We start from the raw sequence: 24,899 nt of genomic DNA on the forward strand, positions 1-24,899 counted from the left end.
ATCATTTTGACCTCGAACCGGAATACACTGAAGAAGAGCTAAGAGAGTTAGAGAGGGTAGAACAAATCCGTGGTGATTAAAATTTAGGCGATATAAATATCGAGGAAATGATTGAGAACTGTTCTTGTGGAAATTGTGTTCCTGACTGGTTAGACCTTGGTACCAATGAAGAAAAAACACAAATATTGAAGAAATTTCTAAATGAGCGAGACATAAGAGCGGGTTTCATTTGCTGCCAACAAATTGATAACATTCTTCAATTGTTAAATGAAAACACTGATCATCCTTGTCAATGCATTACTCAACAGGAAGATTATCAAGTCTTGCGCGGTACTAGAGTGCGAATTTTAAGGGCATTTTATACAAATAATTTACAATCTACGAGACTTCCACGTGCCCCAGCTGTGTTGGCCAATCGTACTTATCGATATACTGCGGCTGCCCCATGGCAAAACCTTTTAACCAACAAATTTTTGAAAAATTTGATTTTTACGCATCTGTATTACTAAGGCATGCACAAAAGTACTGTAAAAGTTTCAGGTAAAAGTCATAAATATTTAACTATTTATGACTTAAACATGGTTTTGGATTTTATAATTTTCGCATTAAAAACCACGTTAAAATCTTTTAACTTAGGTTTTGAAAAAGTTAAATATCTCAAAATTACGATCGTGTTGGTTAAAAGGTTTTGCCATGGGACAGCCGACTGCATATAGGAGCTGCACTCATCTAGTTTACGAAAAAAATTGGAAGAAATGTTAGACGTACGTGTTTTGCCAGTTTGTGTAATTCTCAATGTAAGAAAGAATTATCCCGAAGTTAACGTTAATGATTATAAAAGTTACAAGCCTGGGACTGAAGTTGAACAGTTTAGGCTCATTAACCTAGAATAATGGATTAAGATCTTTTACCATTTGATCCATATTAGTAAGGGTAAATATTTTAATCATAGTTTTAAAATTTATGTTATTTTTGTTCCCTAATGTTTACGTCTTTTCAGTGATATTGTCAAGTTCCTCAATTATTTTACTAGTAATTTAAATGCTTGGTTATTTTAGTCATATTTATAGCCAAAAATGGTAATTTTTTATTTCTGTTAAAATAATTTTTAGAAAAACTTAGTCAAAACAGACTTAAATGAGAAATGTTTGTAGGTAAAACAGATCTAAGTTAGAAACAAATTTGTGATATAACTTAATTTTAGTCAAAAAATAATTTAACGGATCTGTATGAAAAATACGAGATGGATGGTTTATTTTAACAAACGCATTTAAAATTAAAACCAAGTTAATTTTGTTCAACAATGTTTATTGTTTTTAGTGATATTGAAAAGTGCCTGAATAATTTTACTAGTAATTCATTAACCTTTTGTCCAAAAATTAGTATTTTTTTATTTCTGTATAAAAAATTGAGAAATTCTAAAAACAGACCTAGGTGAGAAATGTTGTAAAAAAGATCGAAGTGAGAATTAAATTTGTGATTATACCTTAATTTTTAGTCAAAAAAATAAATGGGCAAATCTGTCTTTAAACAAAGTCATTAAAGGCACACTGTCAATTGCATTTAAAAAGACTTTATTGGTGAATATGGCAGCGGAGGCCTTCACACCATGTGCATCATACAGAATTAGACTACAAATTTAAAGTATATACAAACAGCGATAAAAAGATAAATACACAAACCAAAAACAAAACTATTGTACCCGGCAAAGTTAACGAATGCCAACGGCGCGGAGCAGATTACACACGTCCGAAATAATCGGTAGTACACCTCGAGAAAAGGCCATACGGAGACCCGATACAGAGTGGAGAAAGTAACCTGCCGTAAGCGACGCCAAAAACGAATGGCGGGGACCGCTAGCCGCCCGACATTCAAAAAGAATGTGGTGAAGCGTCTCTATCGCCGCGCACTGACCGGAGCGACACACCGAAGACGTTCTTAAGCGAAAACGGAAAAGCACCGCAGCAGTTGGAAGCCGGTCACAGTTAACACGTGCTACTAACGAGTCTTGCCAACGTGGCAACCGAAGACCCGCAATACAGTCCCGTGACGGATCAGTCTTGTACCACCCGACGCCCCGAGCCGAAACAAAGTGGTTCCATGAAACCTGCCAAGAGTCCGTAACCAGAACCGAAACCCGTGTTTTAAGGTAGCTTCCAGGTGGCGCCACTGCTGCAATGCAACACACTAGAAATATGTAGCTAACTTCATTTTTTAATTACAAAAATGCCCTTGACAGTGTGCCTTTAATGTTAGTAATAGTTATCATTAAACAGAATTATCAATTAACGTGATAAATATAAACAAATGATTTTGATTGTTATGGTTCCTAACAACTTTTTTTATCAATGTGAATTAAGGGCAACTATGGCTCTCGGGAAATATTTTAAATAAAACTACATTAAAAATTTGCCAAGTTTTGAAATATGGTAATTTCTCTAAAAAAACTGCGCTTTTTAGGTGCAGTGATTAACTCGGTCTTATCAGGACAAGGAATTGATGCTATTGCATGTGATAGAGACCTCCAGTGGCGGAATTTGGAATCACCGAGTGAGAGGTACACTCTGTTTGAAAAGTCTTCGACAGCTGAAATTTTTGCCCTCTTTTTAATTCTGCTAGAAAACTATAATAGATAGCTCGATGAAACCAATTGCAACTTTTATTTATTTTCCAATATCTTTCGTTATTTATCGGTTTCGTCCGCCAAAAATTAATAGTTTGGCGGGAACCGTCGAAACTCATTTTTGACAACTGTTTAAATATTGGTTCTACGGCACTGACTCGCGCGTTTTTGAATTCACAATGGTCGATTCATATTTAGAAAGTGGAAAAATTATCCCTCTACAACCAACGGTTGAGAAGTTATCGCGTTTCCAAATTGTCATCGAAGTTGCGTTATTTATAATCGCTTGATGAATTTTAGGTGTTTCCTAGTTTCGAGGAAAGTTTGGAAACGCTATAACTTCTCAACCGTTGGTTGTAGAGGGATAATTTTTCCACTTTCTAAATATGAATCGACCATTGTGAATTCAAAAACGCGCGAGTCAGTGCCGTAGAACCAATATTTAAACAGTTGTCAAAAATGAGTTTCGACGGTTCCCGCCAAACTATTAATTTTTGGCGGACGAAACCGATAAATAACGAAAGATATTGGAAAATAAATAAAAGTTGCAATTGGTTTCATCGAGCTATCTATTATAGTTTTTTAGCAGAATTAAAAAGAGGGCAAAAATTTCAGCTGTCGAAGACTTTTCAAACAGAGTGTACAGTCGTGGCAAAAAAAATCTTTTCCCATAGCGTTACGCGATTTTCGAGGCGTCTCAAAATGGTTCTTAACCTAATTAAATATAGTTAATAAATAATAAATATTAGCGAAACGGCTTCAGAAAGACTCGAAACATAATCTATTAGCGTTTTGAGATACACTGGAACTTTATTTTCTAAGTAAAAAAGGGGGAAAATATGTCATAATTTTTTAAGCCTCGGCGAGTCGGTGAATATATTTTTCGCATCAGCTGTGATTAAAAGCATTGGTAAAAGTAAACAAAATATATTGTATGTTTTCTCTCGAAATGGACAACTCTCAAGTTTCGCTAGTTTATCTGAAGATAATTCCAATGTTTCAGAGTAAGTTTATTAAATATTATTCATATTTAACTGGTCAAATATTTACTAATATTTATTATATCTTTTCAGTGTTATTTCAGTTGTGTCTTCTCAATTGAGAGCTTCAGTTTGCAATGATATTCTCAAGATGTCTTCATATTGTACCTGTAAATTATTTACTAATATTTATCCATCTCTTGTATAGTGCCGCTTGTAAGAACCTTGACTTTTACCAATGCTTTTAATCACAGCTGTAAGCAACCAGCTGATGCAGGACGCGAAAAATATATTCGCCGACTCGCCGAGGCTTAAAAAATTGTCATATTTCCCCCCGTTTTTACTTAGAAAATAAAGTTCCAGTGTATCTCAAAACGCTAATAGATTATGTTTCGAGCCTTTCTGAAGCCGTTTCGCTAATATTTATTATTTATTAACTACATTTAATTAGGTTAAGAACCATTTTCAGACGCGTCGAAAATCGCGTAACGCTATGGGAAAAGATTTTTTTTACCACGACTGTACCTCTCACTCGGTGATTCCAAATTCTGCCACTGGAGGTCTCTTCACATGAAATAGCATCAATTGGAGCCATATTAGTGTTTTTTTCTTATTTTTGGCAAATCTACTAGAGGAATATTCTCTTCATCCGTCAATTTTCTTTTAATTATGTTTTCTAGGATAGTATATATGAAACCATATGTTTTAGGCTCTTTAAACGGTCTAGCGTGCCATTCACCGGTAGCTTTGGAGAAATAAAAATCTAAATCTTCTTTGCATTGTTTCTGTGCATCTAAATGTTCTTCTTTTTCAAAATAAAATTTTCGGCTGATGTTTAAATTGTGGTCTAATGCAGTCAGCATGATTCTAGCTTCCATGACGCCACTGTCAAACTTCTTCTGTTTAGGACAATACTTTAGCATTAAACTGTGATACGACTCCAAAGTTGATGTATGTGAGAATGCATTTACTTGTTTAAGGTCTTTTAGTAGATTTTTGTTCAGAATAATGTTTACAAGTGTATCATGACCAGGTGTGTCAGCCTTAAGCCATTTTTTTTCCTAGCTGCATCTTGTGATAAATCTTCATGCATGCAAGATTGATAGTGAGGAAGGTTTGGAAAAGTATGTACGTTAACTTCCGACTTGTTCACGATTTCAAAATTTACACATTTGTTTGAGTCTTGATCCATGAAAGTTACACTACAGTACTTTGCGCTGTGACCTACCGAGTCAAAACATTTGCTTTAAATGTGCTATAACACTAGTTTGTTCTTTTCTCCAGGCTGCTTTTAATTCAGGAATTACCATATTTCGTTGTATATCGTAATAAACAGAATTTATTCTGTGGAAAGTTGACCCCGAAAGTAAAATGATAGAAACTAGAAGCAAATTTCCAGCAGGCATTCGACCTAAGACTGGTTGAGATTTCCAAAAACACTCTTGTGACCACCTGTACAAATTAATTTAATACTCAATTGTGTTCCCTCGTTCTCGCTTCTCGAACATCCTGAAATATCAATTGGGCTTGAACAACTACTTTCGTGGCATCACAAACGACATAACAATTTGACAAGTTGACTTTCAAAGATAATGTATTTTTCTCCGGGAGTAAATTTGCTTGCAACGATACGTCTGATTCCAAACTAGGCGCATAAAATGAGTCTTTACAATAGTCAAAATTATCCTGCTCTGACTGTTCAGAAATTTCACCAAGGAGAAAAAGGTGATTGATTTTTCAATGGAGTAGAGGTAAAAACCATTGGCGTTGTTAGCGTACGTCTTGGACTAAATGTGTGAATTGATAAGATCTTTCACGGCCAAAGCGACTAAATTATCTTTGAGATTAGCCAATTCCAATTTGATACTTTCTTCAGTACATGTATCAGTTCCAACACTAATTTTATCAGTTTCAACCATCAAAGCAGATATAGTTTGTACGAAAATAGACCTTGTAATGGGTATTGAAATAATTCCTGCATCAACCTTTTGAACTTGAGAACCAATTACTTTTGAATCGCTAAACTCAGTTGATAAACTATCGCATTGAGTTTGAAGTTGTAATTCAACTTCAGAAGATTCTTCAGTGGTCTGTTCAATCAATTCAGAAGATTCTTCAGTGGTCTGTTCAATCAATTCAGGAAGATTTAATGTTGTAATTGAACCAATTTTGAGATGTTTACTTTTTCTATGACCAGTGCCTCTGATTTCTATGCAATCAATAGTAAAATGATTTTCACAAGCCCTTAGGTTAGTGCTGGGTGGCAAAGGCTTAGACGCTGACGGTGACCCAAAATACGGAGCTCTTACATGTTCTTTCGCGAACTTAAGTTATTTTTGCGCGAGTTCGGGGTTTTTTAAATAATTAGGAACCCTATATAAAGAAACCCCAAATTTTGCAGAAAACATTTTCACCCTTTTATTATACAAACTGGCATTATGATGTTATTTATTTATTTATATGTTAAAGCCGGTGGCCGGATCATCTACAGTACTGATTTCATGGAATAATACAGCCAATTTCGATGACCGGCGTTCGCGCGAACTGCTCGTCAACGAAGTTGGGCTTGGTACAGCAGCCAATTAGGACACGGTCCGAAAACTTTGAGGGGAAACCAAAATACAGGGGGCTATGGCGGCGCGCATTATAATTAATTAAATGCTTCTAAGTTAATTACAATTATTTGTTGTTTAGTAAAACAAATTTTATTTTGAATTTAGGGTGCGTGCCATTGTTTTAAGACCAAAAGTTAATTATCCCGGAATTTGGTTTAAGCGAGTCTAAAAATATTAATAAATAATAATTGCACAATATAAAAAAATAATCAGCTCTATAATAATATAGAGGAAATAATTCTTATCACTCTAGAAGTCACCGTGACCTTCCTCTACACTAAAAATACATCCGGGTACTCGCACAACGTAATTGGGTTAGCGAGGGTCCTTCAACTAATAAATCTGTCTAGGGGATAAAATAAGCAGAGTTATTAATAAGCAGTTTAGAGATTGCCAAGACTGATATTATTTATTTTAAACACTAATAAAAAAATTCCTAACTACCTAACCAAATACTAAATAGCTAAGCAACAACAAAACTATAACACTTTTCGCAACATATATGAAATAACTAATACTTGTTCAAAACTAAGGTGAGTGCATTCGCTATTCTACCCTAGTCCGACAATTCATCCAATAGTGGTGACGAGAATAGGGGAGACAAAGACTACGGGAAACGGCGTTTCTAGCAGGAAGAATTAGGAGATATACTTAGGCGCTTGGTGTGACCTTATGGTCTTACTGGCTGTGGTCGAATCTAACTGATATAACTGATGGTTTAGCAACGTCAAGATCGTCTTTCGCAGATTCGGAAGTCGAAGACAGTGATGAATCGTGAACAACGTTGTTGATGGAGCCGTTAGGTAACGAGGCTTCTATTCGTCGAGTTGATTAAATCTTGAGCCTTGACCAACTCGCTGGTATTTGTAAATGCTGAGTATTTCGTCAAGTTAGCACGTTAAATGAAAATGAGACATTAACGGCCAAAGTCCGTTGAACCGATAAAAAAGGTGTCCGATTTTTAGTAGTGTCCATTACGAACCAGGGGGGCTATTCTGTAAACATTCGAACGGGAATTCGATTTCGATATCCTATACCATGTCGAGATCGACTTCGACAATTTGCATTGATTTATGCTTGTTCGAAATCTTTACCGAATACCATTCGTCGAGATTTTGAAGTTCGAAATCTAGTTTTCGATCGAAAATTGGATTTCGAATATTTACAGAATAGGCCCACAGCTCCCGATCTTAACTGATTTTTAATTCTCTCTTTTATTTTTAATCTTTTTCAACCCTTTTTCAAGAAGCTGTTAGGATTTTATTTTTATTTTGCTCGCGTCCAAGTACGCACTTTTTTTTAAAACTCGAGCTTCTATCTCCGAAATTAGCAACAACCGTTTTTATTACCACTCTACTCTGTCTCGTAATATATTTGAACGCCAAAACATTTTTATAAAAATAAAATGATATGCAGTCAAAAATTACAATTTTACTATTATACATATTCCAAAAACAATATCTCGGCAACCTCTTAACGGTTTGGAAACTATTGATAATTAATGAAACAAAGGGAGTGGGGAAACCTTATATTAGAAAGAACCTCGCTAAACCATACTGGATGATTGACGGTTAAGGGATTGGCCACTCCCCCACCGAAAACGTTCCAACTAACAGATATAATCAAATAATCAGCTAGGCTAATACCCAAGGCACCACCTTAGGCCTAAGTCATCATGCGGGTTACAATGCGTAGGAGGGTGGTGGCAAGCCCTGCACGCCACGAGATCGAGCCAACAGCTCCCTACACTAACTATTACCGTTAACCTAGACAAGTTTTTATGGAAGGGGAAACCGAAGAACTCGGGGGAAAACCCCTTTAACCAGTGGGGAGAGAACTTGCAAACTCAACGCGGAAGGAGTTGTTCCGAGTTTTCACCCAGTGCCACAAGCTGGGACCGAACCGGGCTCCTCTTGCTGCGAGGCGAAAGTGCTAACCACTCCGTCACCCCACCACGTTCAAAGACACCCAATCCCAAAATATCTGACCAGCAGATACCTTTCGAAAAGGACGATTAGAATTTCTACATTGTATTTAATGATTTAGCGTGAAAGATAGTACTGGCTCATATTTTTCGTTATACTAAATTAATTTTAATTATTTGTTGTTTAGTAAAACAAATTTGTTTTTGCATTTTAGGTGCGTGCCATTGTTTTAAGACCAAAAGTTAATTATCCCGGAACTTGCCTTTAAGCGAGTCTAAAAATATTATATAAATAATAATTTCACAATATAAAAAAATAATCAGCTAGGCTAATACCCACCTTAGGCCTAAGTCACCAAGCGACTTTTAAAGTCATTAATTTAGGTGGCCCCGTTAAAATATTTAAGTCACAAATTGAATGGTCTTACTTCGATAACAACTTCTCCCTGTGCCTTGTCCATCTCGCAAAGTAGAGACGCCAGAAGGGAGGATTTGCCGCAGCCAACAGGCCCAACAACTGCCACCAACGATCCTTTCGGAATGGAAAAGCTGATTTCGTTCAACATTGGTTTCATTCCCTTTTTCCATCTAAAGCTAGCTTCTTCAACGACAATATCTAAAAACAATAAAAAGTGCACATGAGATAATCGACCAAGTTTTTAAATAAAATATTAATGGTTTGTTTTCCCAGTTATTGAAAGTTAAGTTTTGAATAACAAATTTAAACAGCATAAATCAAGTTTCAAGTTGTCAATGGTAACCAATTTGTTGAACATATAAATATAGAACATATTAACTGATGATGTCAATAGATTTGCTGCGGTTTGAATATATTTCGAAAAATTATACTTGAAATAAATTTAAGGTTAAAAGTATGACGACTTTAAACTGAAAATAGGTAAATATTGCGATTTCCCCTAAAAAGATATTCTACAAATATTATTTTGTTAACGGTTAGTTAAACTTGCTTAGCACTTGCAAACACCTGCGTAGTGTTTGCAAGTTCTCTCTCTCTCCACAAGTTTAACGGATTTCCCCGAGTTCTTTGAATTTACCTTTTCATTGTAAAGGTTAATGGTAATAGTTAGCTGTTGGCTAGCGTGGCATGATAGGCTTGCCACCACCTTCCTACGCAATATAACCCGGCCATCTAAATTAAAGACATTAAAAGTCGCTAATGATTTGGGTAATAGCATATCTGATTATTATATGCAACTGATGGTTATTTAAGTTTAGAGGTCACCATGCGAACTCCAAATGTACTCAGGAAACGAACGTTTAAAGTATTTTTATTGAGTGGTAAAAGTGTCGCAAGATTTAATAGCGAAATATCTTCTTTGCCTCACCATCGTGTTCACTGTTCCTTTTCAAAATGTAATCCTCCAATTCATCACAGAACAAGACTTTACTTATCCTTTGAATAGATACTTTGGCCTTAAAATAGTAAAAACTATAAGTATTATTTGGAAATGGTGTTTGCCATTAAAGATAATTTTATAATTCCCATTAAATATAAAAGAATCATAAGTAAAGTTTGTCACAAGATGATCAAATATTTTTCATGGACAGCAGCCGAATTTTCAAAGATCGAGCCTTTAATCAAATTACAAAAACGAATGCAAAAAAATCAAAAAGCACGTATTCATGGAAACAAGACACCGAGCATGCGTCATGCGCCATTTTAAATTGAACAGGAAATCCCTCCGAGTTGTGTGGCGTCATTTTCAGCCAAGTCAGAACAAAAACCTTCCTCATCGATATAAATATATTTTGTCACGCACGCTCTTTTTAATAAAAGTTTCTTCTATTCGAGCAAAATAGTTAATTCCTAATTATTTTAATAATTTTTAATTGAATTTAATTGAATAGAAATTGTACACTCTGTTTAAGAAGTCTTCGACAAGTGAAATTTTTGCCGTCTTTAATTATGCCAGAAAACTATAATAGATAGATCGATGAAACCAATTGCAACTATTATTTATTTTCCAATATCTTTCGTTATTTTTCGGTTTCGTCCACCAAAAATTAATAGTTTTGGCAGCTACCGTCAAAACTCATTTTTGACAACTTTTTAAATATTGCTCTTCACAATTTTGAATCGTTTAAAAACTTACTATAGACGGGTTGGAGATATAATTTTCTAAATGAAGCCAAATTTAAAACACCGTTGTAACAAGGTTAACCCAAGTTAACTAAGGTCAAATGATTTTACTCCCCACCCCAAAGCATGCATTAGCTTAGATTTTCTTGGTTTTGTTTCTTTTGTAAATTGGTTAAAAGGTTTGTAGTTTTTGATTATAAAACTGAAAAAAAATCTCAATTTTCAGGAATGAAAAAAAAAAAACAATGGCTTATATTTAAAAAGAAGCGCACGTTGTAAGGTTTACTTATTATCATCAACGATATTATTTGTTATTTTTTCGTATAGAAACATAGTTTTTCTTAAATCACAATAAAACCATCTTACCAGAATACATATATTTATTATCTCAGGAAGTTCGTATAAAGGTTTCTTTATCATGGCTAAATATAGGAGACACAAAAATGCTTTTGAGGGTGTCAGGAAATGCGTCTTATCTTGCAATAAATAAACTCCAAAGATTGACAGGCTAACCTAAAATTAGAAATGAAAGTTCACGGGTTAGATTTTAAAATTATCTGCTGATTTATTCAACAGGACTTTATTCAGAAACACGCTTTGCCTACAGCAAATTTTGGAAAAGTTTTTATTTTCCAGTTTTATTTTTGTGGTTTAACTGAATTTAATTTGATTTATTTTTAAATATGAACCTTTAGTTTGAAATGAACAATAAATAAAGAAATTTATAAGAAATCAAATACCACTTATTTTAAAACGTTATACCACTTTGAGACAGAGTTAGCCATATTATTATTAAACTTGTGAAAATTTTAAAATTGATACCCTGAATTGGTTTTCTTAAATGTACACTTTTACGTTTGAAATGTTTTTATAATGTGTATAAATATTAATATGTATATTTCGGCCGAACATAAGAGCAATAGTACAAACCAGACCAGGCGTTAAAATGAAGAGAGTCCTCGTCATATTTAGGTAGTTTATTTGACTTCGAAAAAGAACAATTTCCCGTCGCCGAAACTCCAAAATGATGTCTTCGAATGATTTCTCCCAAGCGTACATTTTCAAGACCCGGATTCCATTCAGAACCTCGCTCATCATTTTCATCCGTTTATCTTTGACTTTCATCAAATCTCCCTAAAACTCAGAAATCAAGATAAAGGAAACAAAACTTGTGAGTTAATCTACAAAGAGTAACGCCATAACTCGAATCAAAAGTCGCAGAATTGATTCCGAAATTAAATGAACAATTGAGAATTTTTTGATGACGAAATGTTTGCTTCGTGTAAATATTTTAGAAATCAGAATCTTAGTAGCCAAGTAAGATATTCCATTTATTTCTTGTAACATTTTAGTTACTTTAAATTTTATATATTCGAAAAAGCCAAATATTTTTTCGATATTTTTAATACTTGATTTTGTTATATTCTTTAAATACACTCTGCCCAACTATTTCACAAAAATTATCATATTTAGGAATAATTTTTGCCAAAGAAAGGTGTTAACAACTAAAGGATTTTGGTTCGGATGTGCACAATGAACCAAAACTAAATTATACTGACATCCATATATTTCTCCGGTCCAGCCTGATTAACACTGTTAACAAAGATCTACCTTCACCATGCATTTGTAATTCACACTTGCCATTTTTGGGGTAGATGAAAGTGAGTTAAAAAAATGAAAGGTGAAGTTATACAGGATGTTACAAATTGCGTGATCAAATAAACTTGCTCTAAAAGCATAAATTGTACAATAACCACATTTTAGGGGTATGTGCTTTCTTAAATATACTCTAGAGGTTCTAAATTGTGTCACACTCAAACTGGGAACACTTCTTAGAAAATGTTTGAAAGATGTCTGTTTTTGTTTTACAATTCCAAAATACACTTTTTTAAATTTAGAGATTTTAATAATAACAATTCCTACAAAAATATCACTTATATGGTCGTCTTTAGAACATAAGATGCCCCTGGGAAAAACGACGCTTCTTGTGCCTCGACCACAACAGGCCTCTTTTGGCATTTCTGTTTGGGGTTCCTATAATCTTGGGGGACCTGGTTTTTGCTCCATTTACTCATAAAAAAGGTGTCCCCAATTTCCGCATCATATTAAGAATTACAAGACAACTAGCTTTAATGTATCTAAATTGTAATTATACCTGCTTGGGAAATTCAAGGACCGATCTCTCGATAAAGAACACTAATAGTAGAAAGACGCAGTGGCGTAACTAGGAACTCTGGGGCCCCCCGCGAAAAACGACTCGGGGCCCTTTTAAATAGCACCAATTTTAATCATAAACGTTTGGGCGCCAGTAGTTCTCGGGCCCCCTCCCCCCACGCTGCGGGGTCTGCGGGGCTGCTATTTACGCCACTGGAAAGACGTAAGACGTGTTTCTGAATCTGTTACAAAAGTCAAATCAACGTTGCATATCTCAAACCCGTTGTGTGGGATGAATGGTCTGACGGTAAGAATGTACGTTGGGACGGTGTCGGAGTCTTCAGGTAAAGGCCATTAATAACGCAGAGCTTGCTCGCGGTTCTAAATTTTGACTCAACGCTACTCCACTCAAAAAAGTTTTCCATGTCGATGTTAAGACCCCCTGCTAACGCAACCTTTGTTCGACCTTTCTAGTAGTAAATTCAAACCAAATTCGACTGTTAGGAGTGCCTCGTAAACAACTAACTAACTGAAGTATTGTGACCTTTAAATTCTAAATAAAGTTAATTTTATCAATAAATCACGTTATTATCGAGAAAAAGGTTTACTTTGTATGAATAACTAATGATGACTGCAACTATTAGAATTTTAACTTTAAATACTCAATACATCATTGACTAAATTACATATCATAGATTCAACAATGGTATTTTTCTTGGTCATGGTATATATAATATAATAAAAATGAATTATTTACGACAAATTCTCATGACTTTAATTGCTTGTAAAAGAAGCAAAATACAATAAAACACGTGTTTTATTATATTTTGCTGCTTTAACAAGCAATTGAGGCAAATAATTTAATTATTTTCTAGCCAGAATCAGCTAAATTTCGTTTTAGCAAGTACTTTAAAAAAATTATCGAAACCTAAAAATTTGGTTATCATTGATAATATACATTTGAGAAAAGTAGCATACATTGAAACACCCTTTGAAAATTCCGTTTAAAACAGTAAATACACTACATTATTTATGGACTCATTCTTCTATTATTTTTTTATACTACCTCACGGAGTAGTTTAAACCAAGAATGCATTCCGGAAACTAAGAATATGGCGTTATATAAATTGCCCCTGGTATCATTCACATACTTCGTAACGACAGTTTGTCTACCTTTCAACAACAAAACGTGAACCAAAAAAGGGGTTTATTGGTGATAAAAAGTAAAACGAAAAATCGAAAGCAGACAAACTTTTACTAAGCACGCGAGAATGGTACTTGAGTTCATTCTTGATGAAAACATTCGTTTTGATTCTTGATAAGGGGAATTTCCAAAACCCCTTTCCCAACAATTAATAGTCAAGTTACGTCAAATCACCTGTAAACGTTTGACGTTCTTCGTGATAGCCGTGTTCGCGGGTATCGAAATTCCAATAATAAGAACTCCAGCAAAGGCAGCAATACCGACTTCAGTCCACAGAAAGTAAAAAGCGATGACTATTTGAAAGGGAGACGACCAAGTCGGGTTCATTTGTTTCGCAAGAGTGTCAAATTTTGACGCATCCACGACCATAGTGTTTAGTATTTGTCCCAAAGATAGGTTTTTTTGGCTTGTGAACGAGATCCGGAGTACCTTCAACGAAACAATTATATCAAAAATTAAGTTTAGAAAAATTATATATAAACATTCAATCAGTTGGTACGATATTTAAGGTTTCCATTATTAATCAACTTTAATAACACTTATGATTTGACATCATGGTAGTACATTAAAGCATTTTAAGGAACGCAGATCAGAATACCATATCGGTATCCCTTGGTATTCAATTCTTCGCCGTTATCAAGAGAAGTTTCGCCACATCCTTTCTACGGAGAGCTTATTTGAGAAATTTCGTTTCATTCTATAGCGGTGTATTGCTGAAGGGCATCTTCTCTGCGCCATTAAGTTCTTGCGGATGGGCTAGGCATAAGTATGGCACGCCATCCAGGACAAAATTATACCAAAATATATATCTTACTTTTATAATATAAGGCTTCTTATTCAGAAATATAGGTCTAATTTTTCGAAAGTCTACGCTTTAAAAATATAAGGCTACATTTTCAAAAATATGTTTAATTTAAAAGAAATATAGGGCCTTAAATTTAAAAAATATATGTTTAACTTCAGCAGGGTTGTAGAGAGATGGTTCGATCACTTAGCAATTCTACCATAGGAGAGTTTGGCTAAAGAAAAAGTGGCAATAGATGGCGCGCCCGACTCTGTGTAGCCCCTTCAGATACTTATGGGTGTTCCCCCAATGCATAGACGTACCGAGGTGCAGCCTAATTTATAGGAAACAACGGGAAATTTAAATTTTACAAGCTTAGTGGTATCGCTTTAATTTCGGTTTCGTTTTTACACGTGTTAATTTTAAGGAAATTTATTTTTGAATATTTATAATTAGCGAACATTAAATTTCAGTTTCTCAGATATTTATTTGAACTGAAATACAAATTTTGTACTTGAATTAATAAAGGAATACAACTGACCGTACTTTTGCCTTTTGGCTCTTAATTAGCTTCGGTTTGCGTAGATTGTTCGCAAATTTCAAAAATTAAATTGTTAATCAATTTATAACAAAGCGACAATTAACTAATTTAGAGATCATAAAGAACCGAGATCGATCGACACGAAAAATTGGTAGTGTTCCCTTTCCGTAGGTACTCCTGTGTAATGAGGTAAAGCCTACAAAATATCTGTAGGGGCTACTTAGCGTCACTAGCGCCATCCGTGGTCGAAAAATATTTCGCCAAATAAAAAATCATAGTGATCGAACCATCTATCTACAACCCTGACTTTACGGAAATATAAGACTGAGTGTTTCGAAAATATTGGACAATAATTAGTGATAAAATACAATCCTACTTTAACGGGAAATATAGTCCTACCTTTTCGCCATATATATGGCTACTACAAACAAAAATATATGGTTGCTTTCCGGTTGAAACTACGCCACTTCATCGCGTATTTTGAGAATATGCGAACTACAGTAATATCCTACCGTAGTTCCACCATTGGTATTAGTTAAAATAATAATAATAATAATAATCGGCTAGGCTAATACCCAAGACACCACCTTAGGCCTAAGTCAGCAAGCGACTTTAAAAGCCATTTATTCAGGTGGCCGAATTACAATGCGTAGGAGGGTGGTGGCAAGCCCTTCATGCAACGCGAGCCAACAGCTCCCTACACTAACTCTTACCGTTAACCTCAACAAGTTTTTATGTAAGGATTAACCGAGAACTTGCAAACTCAACGCAAAAGAAGTTGTTCCGAGCTTTCAGTATTCAATAAACCATGGCAAATACATTTATTAATCAATGATAAAATGTTTAAATTTTAGGCCGGCCCTAGAGATGAGTCGCCCCGGCTCTTTTTTAAAGACCTACCCGACCCGTTTAAATAATACCAAATTCTTTAAAACTGATACTCGACCCGAACCGCGGCCGCCTTTAGCGGGCATAAGACACATCTTTACTTGGTTCTATTTTACATTTTTGTTCATATAAGTTTGTGTTGCTTAAAAAAGATGATATCTACAGGGATTTAATAGAAGTTAATTAAAAAGCCATAATTCTTAAGAAAAATGAACTTTCAATTACTTATACATCTCCCCCAAAAGAACCCTTGTCGTTGACCCGACTTAAGTTTCGATCTCACAGTCCGATCCCCGCTAGTAAAAATATTTTAAGTAAATAAATTTTTTTGAATAAATCTTTCGGTGCAATTAAGATGTAAAAGAAATTAAGATTATAGAAATATTTGTCAGGGATAGTGATTTAAAACTGCAAAATTTTGTGTCTCGAAATCGAACTGGTTTGGTTTAACAGAAACGGTAAGTTGTGGTAAAACAGTATTTGCGGATAGTAATAGTGGCCAGTTTAAAAAGCACATTTTATGTGTAGAGCGCTAAACTCGAACTGATCTCTCAGATTTATTTAAGTTGTAAGGGCACGAACCTCATGAAAACTATAGCAGTTGGATATGCTTTGAGACCGAACCTCGTGGAAGCTGTTTCAATATGCAATATGCAGTATAAAGAAGTAGACGGTACGATATTAGACAAAAACGTATCTTAGAAACTTCAGTAACAAGCTAGAGTTATGATGCTTGATAATATAGGATTGTATACCATTGAACCGAATCCCATTCGTCCGAATTTACCATTGAGCCGAATTGACAATCTTGCCTAAGATAGAGACCTCTAGTGGCGGCGCTTTGCGTCCTCCCAAAGGTAAATATTATCCAATTAAAAGTTTTTCTCATAGCGTTATGCATGTTTTAGTAAAGTTTTAACAATGAGTTATGCTAATTAAAAATTGTTAATAAATAGGGAAAACTAGTTCAACGGCTTCAGAAATGTTCGGAAAACGAACCATTATCATTTTTAAGTAAGTGAATAAACAATTTTCATCTAATAAATTCCATGAAAATAGGGTGAGTTGGCGATGTTACTTAAGCCTCGACGGAGTAGGCGGTAATTTTCAAAGCAGACAGCAGGACGCAAAAATAAAATTTTGACGTTCTGCTATCTGCTTAACCCGCGTTTTTCAAACAAAATAGACGGTTCACCCAAGGCTTCCACTTGTCAGTCTGGTGAAATTTCAAATATTTCTAAGTATGTTTAAATAAAATATGTTTTATAATTAATTGGGTCACTTTTGAGAGTACTTAAAGATTATGTTAACCCAAAGGACCATGGACAAAACTTAAGTGGCATGACCAAACTATTAAAAGATTTTCCACTCTCCTTTTCAGAAAGTGATATTAATTTGTGCTTAACCCACTTTATTTAAACAAAATGGACAGTTCCTCCAAGGCTTCCACAAGTCAGTCTGGTGAAATTTCAAATATTTCTGGGTAAGTAAAATACCTGCAGGAGCTATTATTACATTTAGCCAAAATGTAAATGCTGGGTCACTGTGTTATTTTTATTTCAAAGACATGGTTACCGGTTAGTATTACTTACAGCCCTTTATATTTTTAATTAGATTTAGAAATAAATTGAAAATATCTGGTGGAAAATCTTGCTGCGTCCCTGGTTGTACAAACAATTCAAGGAAAACTACCCACACTAGCTTTCATACTTTCCCAAAAGATAAGAAACTATGTAAATTATGGGTAACTCGTATCAACCTTCAAGGCTCATATGGGAAGTATAGCTTGTGGACTCCATCACTATCAAGTAGAATTTGTGGAGCTCACTTCAACCTAAATGGAATTAAAACACGTTTGGATAAAGTTCCTAAATATTTTCCCTGGAAAACATACTCGGATGAGCCACCATTGAACACCCCCACAAAACATATATAAAAAAAAAGAGCGGACCAAAAAGTAAAGATTTCTTTGGCTATACTTCACATACTAATAAATATTTATTTGGTTTTAGGAAAGTTGTTTGATTCTGGTTTAAACCAAAGTCCAGATATAGTAGACAACCTCCACTCTACGGAGCTTGACTTTTCAATGGGGGCTGAAGTAACAGTTGAACTTCCAATAAAAAAAATGAAGAAAAAAAAAGATAGTAAAGATGTTTCTATTGGTGAAAATACCTCTTCAGGGAGTGATTGCGATCATTTAAAAGGTAGTGTACATCAAGGGGCACGAGGCAATGGTCAGGGCCTCCAAGTGTGTTATGTTATATCGTTACTTGAGAGCTGAGATCAACTAAATTGGTAAAAACTAGGGGCGTGCAAATACTTTTTTTTGAAGACCAAATCAAATATCAAATATTTTTTTTCAAGATCATCAAATACCAAATCAAATATTTGAAAAGTCAAATAATTTGGTCAAATAGTATTTGGTTAAAAATATTTGATCAAATACCATACCGTATTCAAATATCAAATACTAATTTGGTTTTCAAATACTGTCAAATAATTTAACTATTTGGTTCTCAAATAGTGTCAAATAATTTAACTATTTGGTTGTCAAATAATATGCATATTTGGTTTGCAAATTACTAAATTATTGAAATCATGCCAAAATTGAAGGGAAACTTTTTTAAAGGTTAAAAATAGTAAACAAAACACTAGTAATTTAACAAGAGTAAAAACTTAATACTAAGTACTAATCAGTCTAACTATTTATAAGTATTAAGTGACAATTAAGTCTAAAAGAAATATAATTTTAAGTGGTTTCTTACCATTAGTGGAACTTGTTAAAGTTGAAAGTTTAATCCGTCTTAATCTTGAACTTTTAAAATTAAGTCTACTTTTTAAATGAAACCATTTAAACCAGCATTATTAATGCGGGTTTGGAGGTTTAACATAAATAAATTTAAATAATTAATAAATCTAACTAGTAACTAAATAGTATTATAGTAGTAAAGAGACCTCAGACCAAGTTTCTTTTACACTATTCCAGCTTATATTGATTCTTGCTTTAAGTTTTAGCTTAATTTTCGCTTTCATTTTTCCATTTTCAATTTTTGCCAATGGCAAAAGCGCGCCAGCTTTAAAATATTTGGCGGGAAAACCCAGACAACTTCTAGCTGTTAATTGATTATTTGAGAAATTAATAAAATATTTGAAATCAACAAATACTATTTGAAGACCCCAAATTATTTGATTTTGGAACTATTTGATATTATTAAATACATTTTATCGTTTAATTTCAAATATCAAATTATTTGATTTGGTATTTGGTCCAAATAATTTGGTAGTACCTAATATTTGGCACACCCCTAGTAAAAACAATCAAGATTTATTTTTGTTGTTCGTTAAATTTCGAAATTTTACACTAAAATAAGGTAGAATTTATTTCATTTCAATTACAAATGAAATATTTATTCTAAACTAACTTACTCCTCCTTGTATAAACTTTGGGGGCAATCCCCCCCCCATCAACTGCTCCTCCTGGATCTTATGCCTTTGAAATGTAAATGGCGGGTACATAATTTTATTCTGTTTTAGATCATAACTACTCATATACAGAATCAGAACGAACTGAAGATTTAATCAAATCAGTTTTGGAAAAGAACTTATTAATTGAGACATTACTAGAAGAACTGAAAATTTGTAAACAGAAAAATGAGGACTTAGAAAAAAATATTAAAGAATTAGAAACTGCACTCCATGAAAAGAGTTGTAAAGTTATACAGATGGACTTGCAAAACCAATTGGAATGTGCTAAGAAAAAACCTGAGTTTAAAATTGAAGCTATTTTGGGAAATGAAAGTGCCCTACATTTTTACACGGGTTTTGACAACAAACACATGCCCCATTCTTTCAAAAATGTTTATCCAACAACCAGAATGATCTTAGATTGTTCTGAGATTTTTATTGAAACTCCATCAGATTTCAGAGTGCAGAGTCAAACTTACTCAACATACAAGTCTCGTAATACAGCGAAGGGCCTTATAGGTATTGCACCCAATGGTTGGATTTCTTTTGTTTCTGACTTGGCACCTGGAAGGCTTTCGGATAAAGTAATCACCGTACAAAGTGGTGTGATTCGTATGCTGGAAAAAGGGGATTCCGTAATGGCAGATCGTGGGTTTTTAATTAAAGAAGAGTTAAATGAGAGAGGAATAACTTTAAATATTCCACCATTTCTGCATGGAAAAAAACAATTAAGTGTAGAAGAAGAAAACATGACTAGAGAAATTGCAAGTGTAAGAATACACGTAGAGCGTGCAATACGATAAATCAAAACCTTTCGGATTTTAAAATATACATTCCCTAACTCTATGAGTGATAAAATGAACAAAATATGGAAAATGTGTTGTTATTTATGCAATTTCTCTCGTGATCCATTGCTAGATAGATAAATGTTAAAAATAAAAATCATACAATTTCTTTAAAGTTATATTAAAAAAAAAAACATTGAAATGTTGCACAGATAAATATTTTTTTTTATTCAAAAGACTGCGGTAAAGGAACTTTAGTACATTTTATTTTACTGAATTGCTCAAATAAAGTCTATGTAGACTTTTGTAGAGTGTACTGGATATAACAAATATGTAAATATAGTAAGAACTGGTTATAATAAATATGTAAATATAGTAAGAACTGGTTATAATAAATATGTAAATATAGTAGGAACTGGATATAATATGTAAATATAGTAGGAACTGGTTATAATAAACATGTAAATATAGTAGGAACTGGTTATAATAAATATGTAAATATAGTAAGAACTGGTTATAATAAATATGTAAATATAGTAGGAACTGGATATAATATGTAAATATAGTAGGAACTGGTTATAATAAACATGTAAATATAGTAAGAACTGGTTATAATAAATATGTAAATATAGTAGGAACTGGATATAATATGTAAATATAGTAGGAACTGGTTATAATAAACATGTAAATATAGTAGAAACTGGTTATAATAAATATGTAAATATAGTAGGAACTGGTTATAATATGTAAATATAGTAGGAACTGGTTATAATAAACATGTAAATGTAGTAGGAACTGGTTATAATAAATATGTAAATATAGTAGGAACTGGTTATAATATGTAAATATAGTAGGAACTGGTTATAATAAACATGTAAATATAGTAGGAACTGGTTATAATAAATATGTAAATATAGTAGGAACTGGATATAACAAATATGTAAATATAGTAGGAACTGGTTATAGTAAATATGTAAATATAGTAGGAACTGGTTATAATAAAAATAATTTTTAGCTAGGCACTACCATCAGCCAGCGACCTTAAATGCCATTACAGGTGGTTGGGTACTTATATATAGTGTGGACTAGTTATAGTAAATAATAATTGTATAATATGGACCAGTAACAATAAATAAATGTGTGTGGTAGATTATTCATATGAGATTAAATTTTTAAATCATTTGATATATAACTAGTTTAAAAGGTATCACAGTGTGGTTTAAAATGTATTTTTCTAATTTATATAATGATTAAAATAAAACTCTGTTAATTTTGGTTGACAGTTGTTTGCCCATAACTCTGGTTCAAATTCTATTCTTTCTAAAATATAACCTTCACCGATGAAAACAAAGAAGTCGCACCATTTAAGCTGAGTAATTGCAAGTTGTCCCTGCATTTGAAAAAAAAAAATTGTGAGATCTTTTTAAAATAAATTTTCCATCTTGTTTTTTTAAATAATCAGGTTTGAGTTTTTCAAAACATTCCTCAAGAGTAAATTTCAAATCTCTGCCCTTTGCCAAAGTCTTTATTTCTAAAAGACCCCATTCTTGGATACTTGTATCGTATACTAGACGGTCAGGGCTAGCTCCCAGAAAAAGTAGTTCTGGATTTACGCAAAATCCTACTGGGTAGACATGTTTCACAGCATTCTGAATCTCAAGGTACTGAGCCACAGCTTCATTTTCACAACTTAGTCCATCCTTCATAAACTTAGTTGCTACAGTTTTCTCACTCTTCAATCTTTTAACAAAGCCTTCATTCACTTCCTTTCTCCTTTGAATGATCTCCTTGAACTGTGAAGCTGTTATCCTTAATTTTCTTTCAGCTTTCCACTCAAGGCATTCTGATTGGATTCTTGTTCTCTCTTTTAAGGCCCAAGCTTCTTCCATAGTTAAAATTAATATCACAGGTAGTTTGGTTTTAAAACTTTCATCCAATTTAAGATCGCATAATTTAACTGGCAAATTTGGAGGTATTATATTTTCTAAACAGCTTTGAACTATATTTTCAGAATCTTCTATTCTTATTTCAGAATTTGTAGTTGGCATTACTGGTTGAAAATTGCAATCTGATAATAAATCTTTAAAAAAACTTGATTTTGAAAGATTATTTGATGTTAATAAATACTTTGTATTTTTTTTTAAGTAAATGATGCTTCTACATCAGCTTTAATTGATATTAAAGACTCTCCATAATGTAACAAAACATTTCCCGCCTTATTACTTTTATACATTTGATACCCCGATTTATTATGTTTTTCCGCTTTAGTTTGCCCTTGATAAAAATTAATATCACTTTCTGAAAAGGAGAGTTTAAAATCACTTAAGAGTTTTGCCCATGGTCCTTTGGGTTGACAATTTATGTCGTAATCTTGTTATTACTCTCAAAGGAGACCCAATTAACCTAGAAATAAAATATATCAGTATATTAATTATAAAACAAATTTTATTTAAACATACCCAGAAATATTTGAAATTTCACCAGACTGACAAGTGGAAGCCTTGGGTGAACTGTCCATTTTGTTTGAAAAACGCGGGTTAAGCAGACAGCAGAACGTCAAAATTTTATTTTTGCGTCCTGCTGTCTGCTTTGAAAATTACCGCCTACTCCGTCGAGGCTTAAGTAACATCGCCAACTCACCCTATTTTCATGGAATTTATTAGATGAAAATTGTTTATTCACTTACTTAAAAATGATAATGGTTCGTTTTCCGAACATTTCTGAAGCCGTTGAACTAGTTTTCCCTATTTACTAACAATTTTTAATTAGCATAACTCATTGTTAAAACTTTACTAAAACATGCATAACGCTATGAGAAAAACTTTTAATTGGATAATATTTACCTTTGGGAGGACGCAAAGCGCCGCCACTAGAGGTCTCTATCTTAGGCAAGATTGTCAATTCCAATCGACCGAATATCCCGTTTTGCGCGGTTTTCATTCAATATAATGTTAGGGATACATTTTTATATAAATATATAAAATATACAATACAAACAACTACGCTACATTCGGTCAAATCGGATTTCGGTCGTATGGGAAAACTCATAGAAGCGAATTCCCATTCGGCCGAATCATACGATTTGGACGAATCCTAACCTTACCTTACCTTAGCTCAACCAAAACTATAGCCAATACTATATGTCTTTAGTGTCTGTTTGACTTATAATACTTGCAATATATTCTAAGTATTGCACTGCGCGGCGCCACCCCAACCCCATTCTTGCTAAAACAATGGGCCGTCTACAACGCAACCTAGAGGACATAGTAACTAGCCAAACGCACCTAGTATTGCCCAATCCAATACTAATCCAACCTAACCCAACCAAACCTAGCAAATCAGATATTACTTAATTCCGTTGAATGGGACCCCGTCAACTGTCGTGCTATTTTTATAAATATCTTGGCTTTATATTGATTCGTTCGAATGGGAATTCAGTTGTTTGGGATATAACCATAATTTAGCTGTAACTGTCATATTAGGTTGTCAATCTCAATGTTGTGAATTAATTCGAATTCCATGTCAAAATTGATTGTGATGTTTCAAATAATGTAAGCAATGTAACAAAACCACTAATTTTTAACCCGGAACTAAAATGGACTTCAATGTATATTCCATCAAAATTTGCAAAGTTTAAGTTCAATATTATGCAGCTGTTGCAGTTAGAGAATCCTAGCAGGCAGCTCCATTAACCGTGGATAAAAGTTATCACGTTTTGATGAATGGAAGAAATAAAATGTAATCTTATATTACAATTTTATTAGCCTTTTGATAGCGAATGCACATTAAAGTTGACTTCAATTGCAACCCCACTTTTGTTGTTATTATCGCTTAACAAAATTGTGTTATTCTACCATTAAATCAGATCTTCAAGCAATAAATTAAATTAACTCTACTTCACAAAATTCAATTACACTTTTACCTTTTGGTAGAGAGTGTACATCAATGTCGACTTCAACTGCAATCCTAATTTAGTGGTTTTTTTCACACTAGCCTCTGAAATGAGACACTGGACGACATTGACGAGGAACATGAGAGAAGCGTAGAAGATGCCTTTCCACAAAGGTTCGTCGTTTGACGCGAACTCGATCAATAATCTGAAATAAAATCGAAAAATTATCTGAAGGCAGATTTCACCGGGTAACAAAAATATTTATATAACATACCTATCTAAGTTAATATCATCAAATTATATAAAGGGTGTTAACCAAAACTCATACAGAGTTAATTACCCAAAATGTGTTTAAGGTACTAATTAAAAAATTTAAGGGTGTATAACGCGTCATTCAACGATAAAAATTTCAATAACCTTCAACAACGAATTCAAAGTCATTCAAAATGCATCTTGAGAACAATTAAAAATAGAAACTTGGTTCTAATTGGAAATGTGTTTCCCATCACAAGGTATGTTGAAATGGTTACACCCGACGTAAGGTGACCAATTCGAACTTGATAAATTCTTTATCAAACGCCAGAAATTCAAGAGACGACACTTAAGCTATAAACTCCTAGCTTTATGGAATAACAATTTTCATGGCAAACTTTAGTTATGGTGAGAAAATTCGATAATGGAAAATGTATGGTCATTTTTCATCGGGTTCCAAATAATTGGTTTAAATAACGTTTGGCGTGCATTTTACTAAATGAAACAATCAGCAAATAATAATTCTTGAGCTAAAATTTTTAGGACCTTGAAATATGCTATTAAATCTAGTAAGTCATGGATCTCTTGTTGCCTTAGAACTAGAAGTTTTTTATTTATTGGCCCTTGCGTGTCGTCTTTTGTTCATTATTTCATTTACAACCTTCTTGTGTTTGGTAAAAATGTCTCA

At 33.6% G+C, this 24,899-nt stretch overlaps 1 protein-coding gene and 1 pseudogene across 1 annotated transcript in view; one reads left to right on the forward strand and one right to left on the reverse strand.

Annotated features, from left to right (window-relative positions):
* The window catches only part of LOC149946021 (ATP-binding cassette sub-family C member 1-like), a 71,002-nt gene that overhangs the window by 18,345 nt on the left and 27,758 nt on the right, over nt 1-24,899 (reverse strand). The window contains exons 9-14 of the mRNA XM_090171604.1: nt 23,990-24,164; nt 13,776-14,030; nt 11,174-11,377; nt 10,610-10,756; nt 9,489-9,576; nt 8,571-8,758 (exon numbers count right to left, since the gene is read on the reverse strand). Of these exons, the coding sequence (XP_090027730.1) occupies nt 8,571-8,758; nt 9,489-9,576; nt 10,610-10,756; nt 11,174-11,377; nt 13,776-14,030; nt 23,990-24,164 (1,057 nt within the window). The remainder of the gene's footprint in view (nt 1-8,570; nt 8,759-9,488; nt 9,577-10,609; nt 10,757-11,173; nt 11,378-13,775; nt 14,031-23,989; nt 24,165-24,899) is intronic.
* Nucleotides 19,654-20,208, forward strand: LOC149946022 (uncharacterized; annotated as a pseudogene).

The sequence above is a fragment of the Leiobunum rupestre genome, chromosome 4 (genome assembly GCF_980474605.1).
Source record: "Leiobunum rupestre chromosome 4, qqLeiRupe1.1.hap1, whole genome shotgun sequence".
NCBI classification, from domain to species: domain Eukaryota; kingdom Metazoa; phylum Arthropoda; class Arachnida; order Opiliones; family Sclerosomatidae; genus Leiobunum; species Leiobunum rupestre.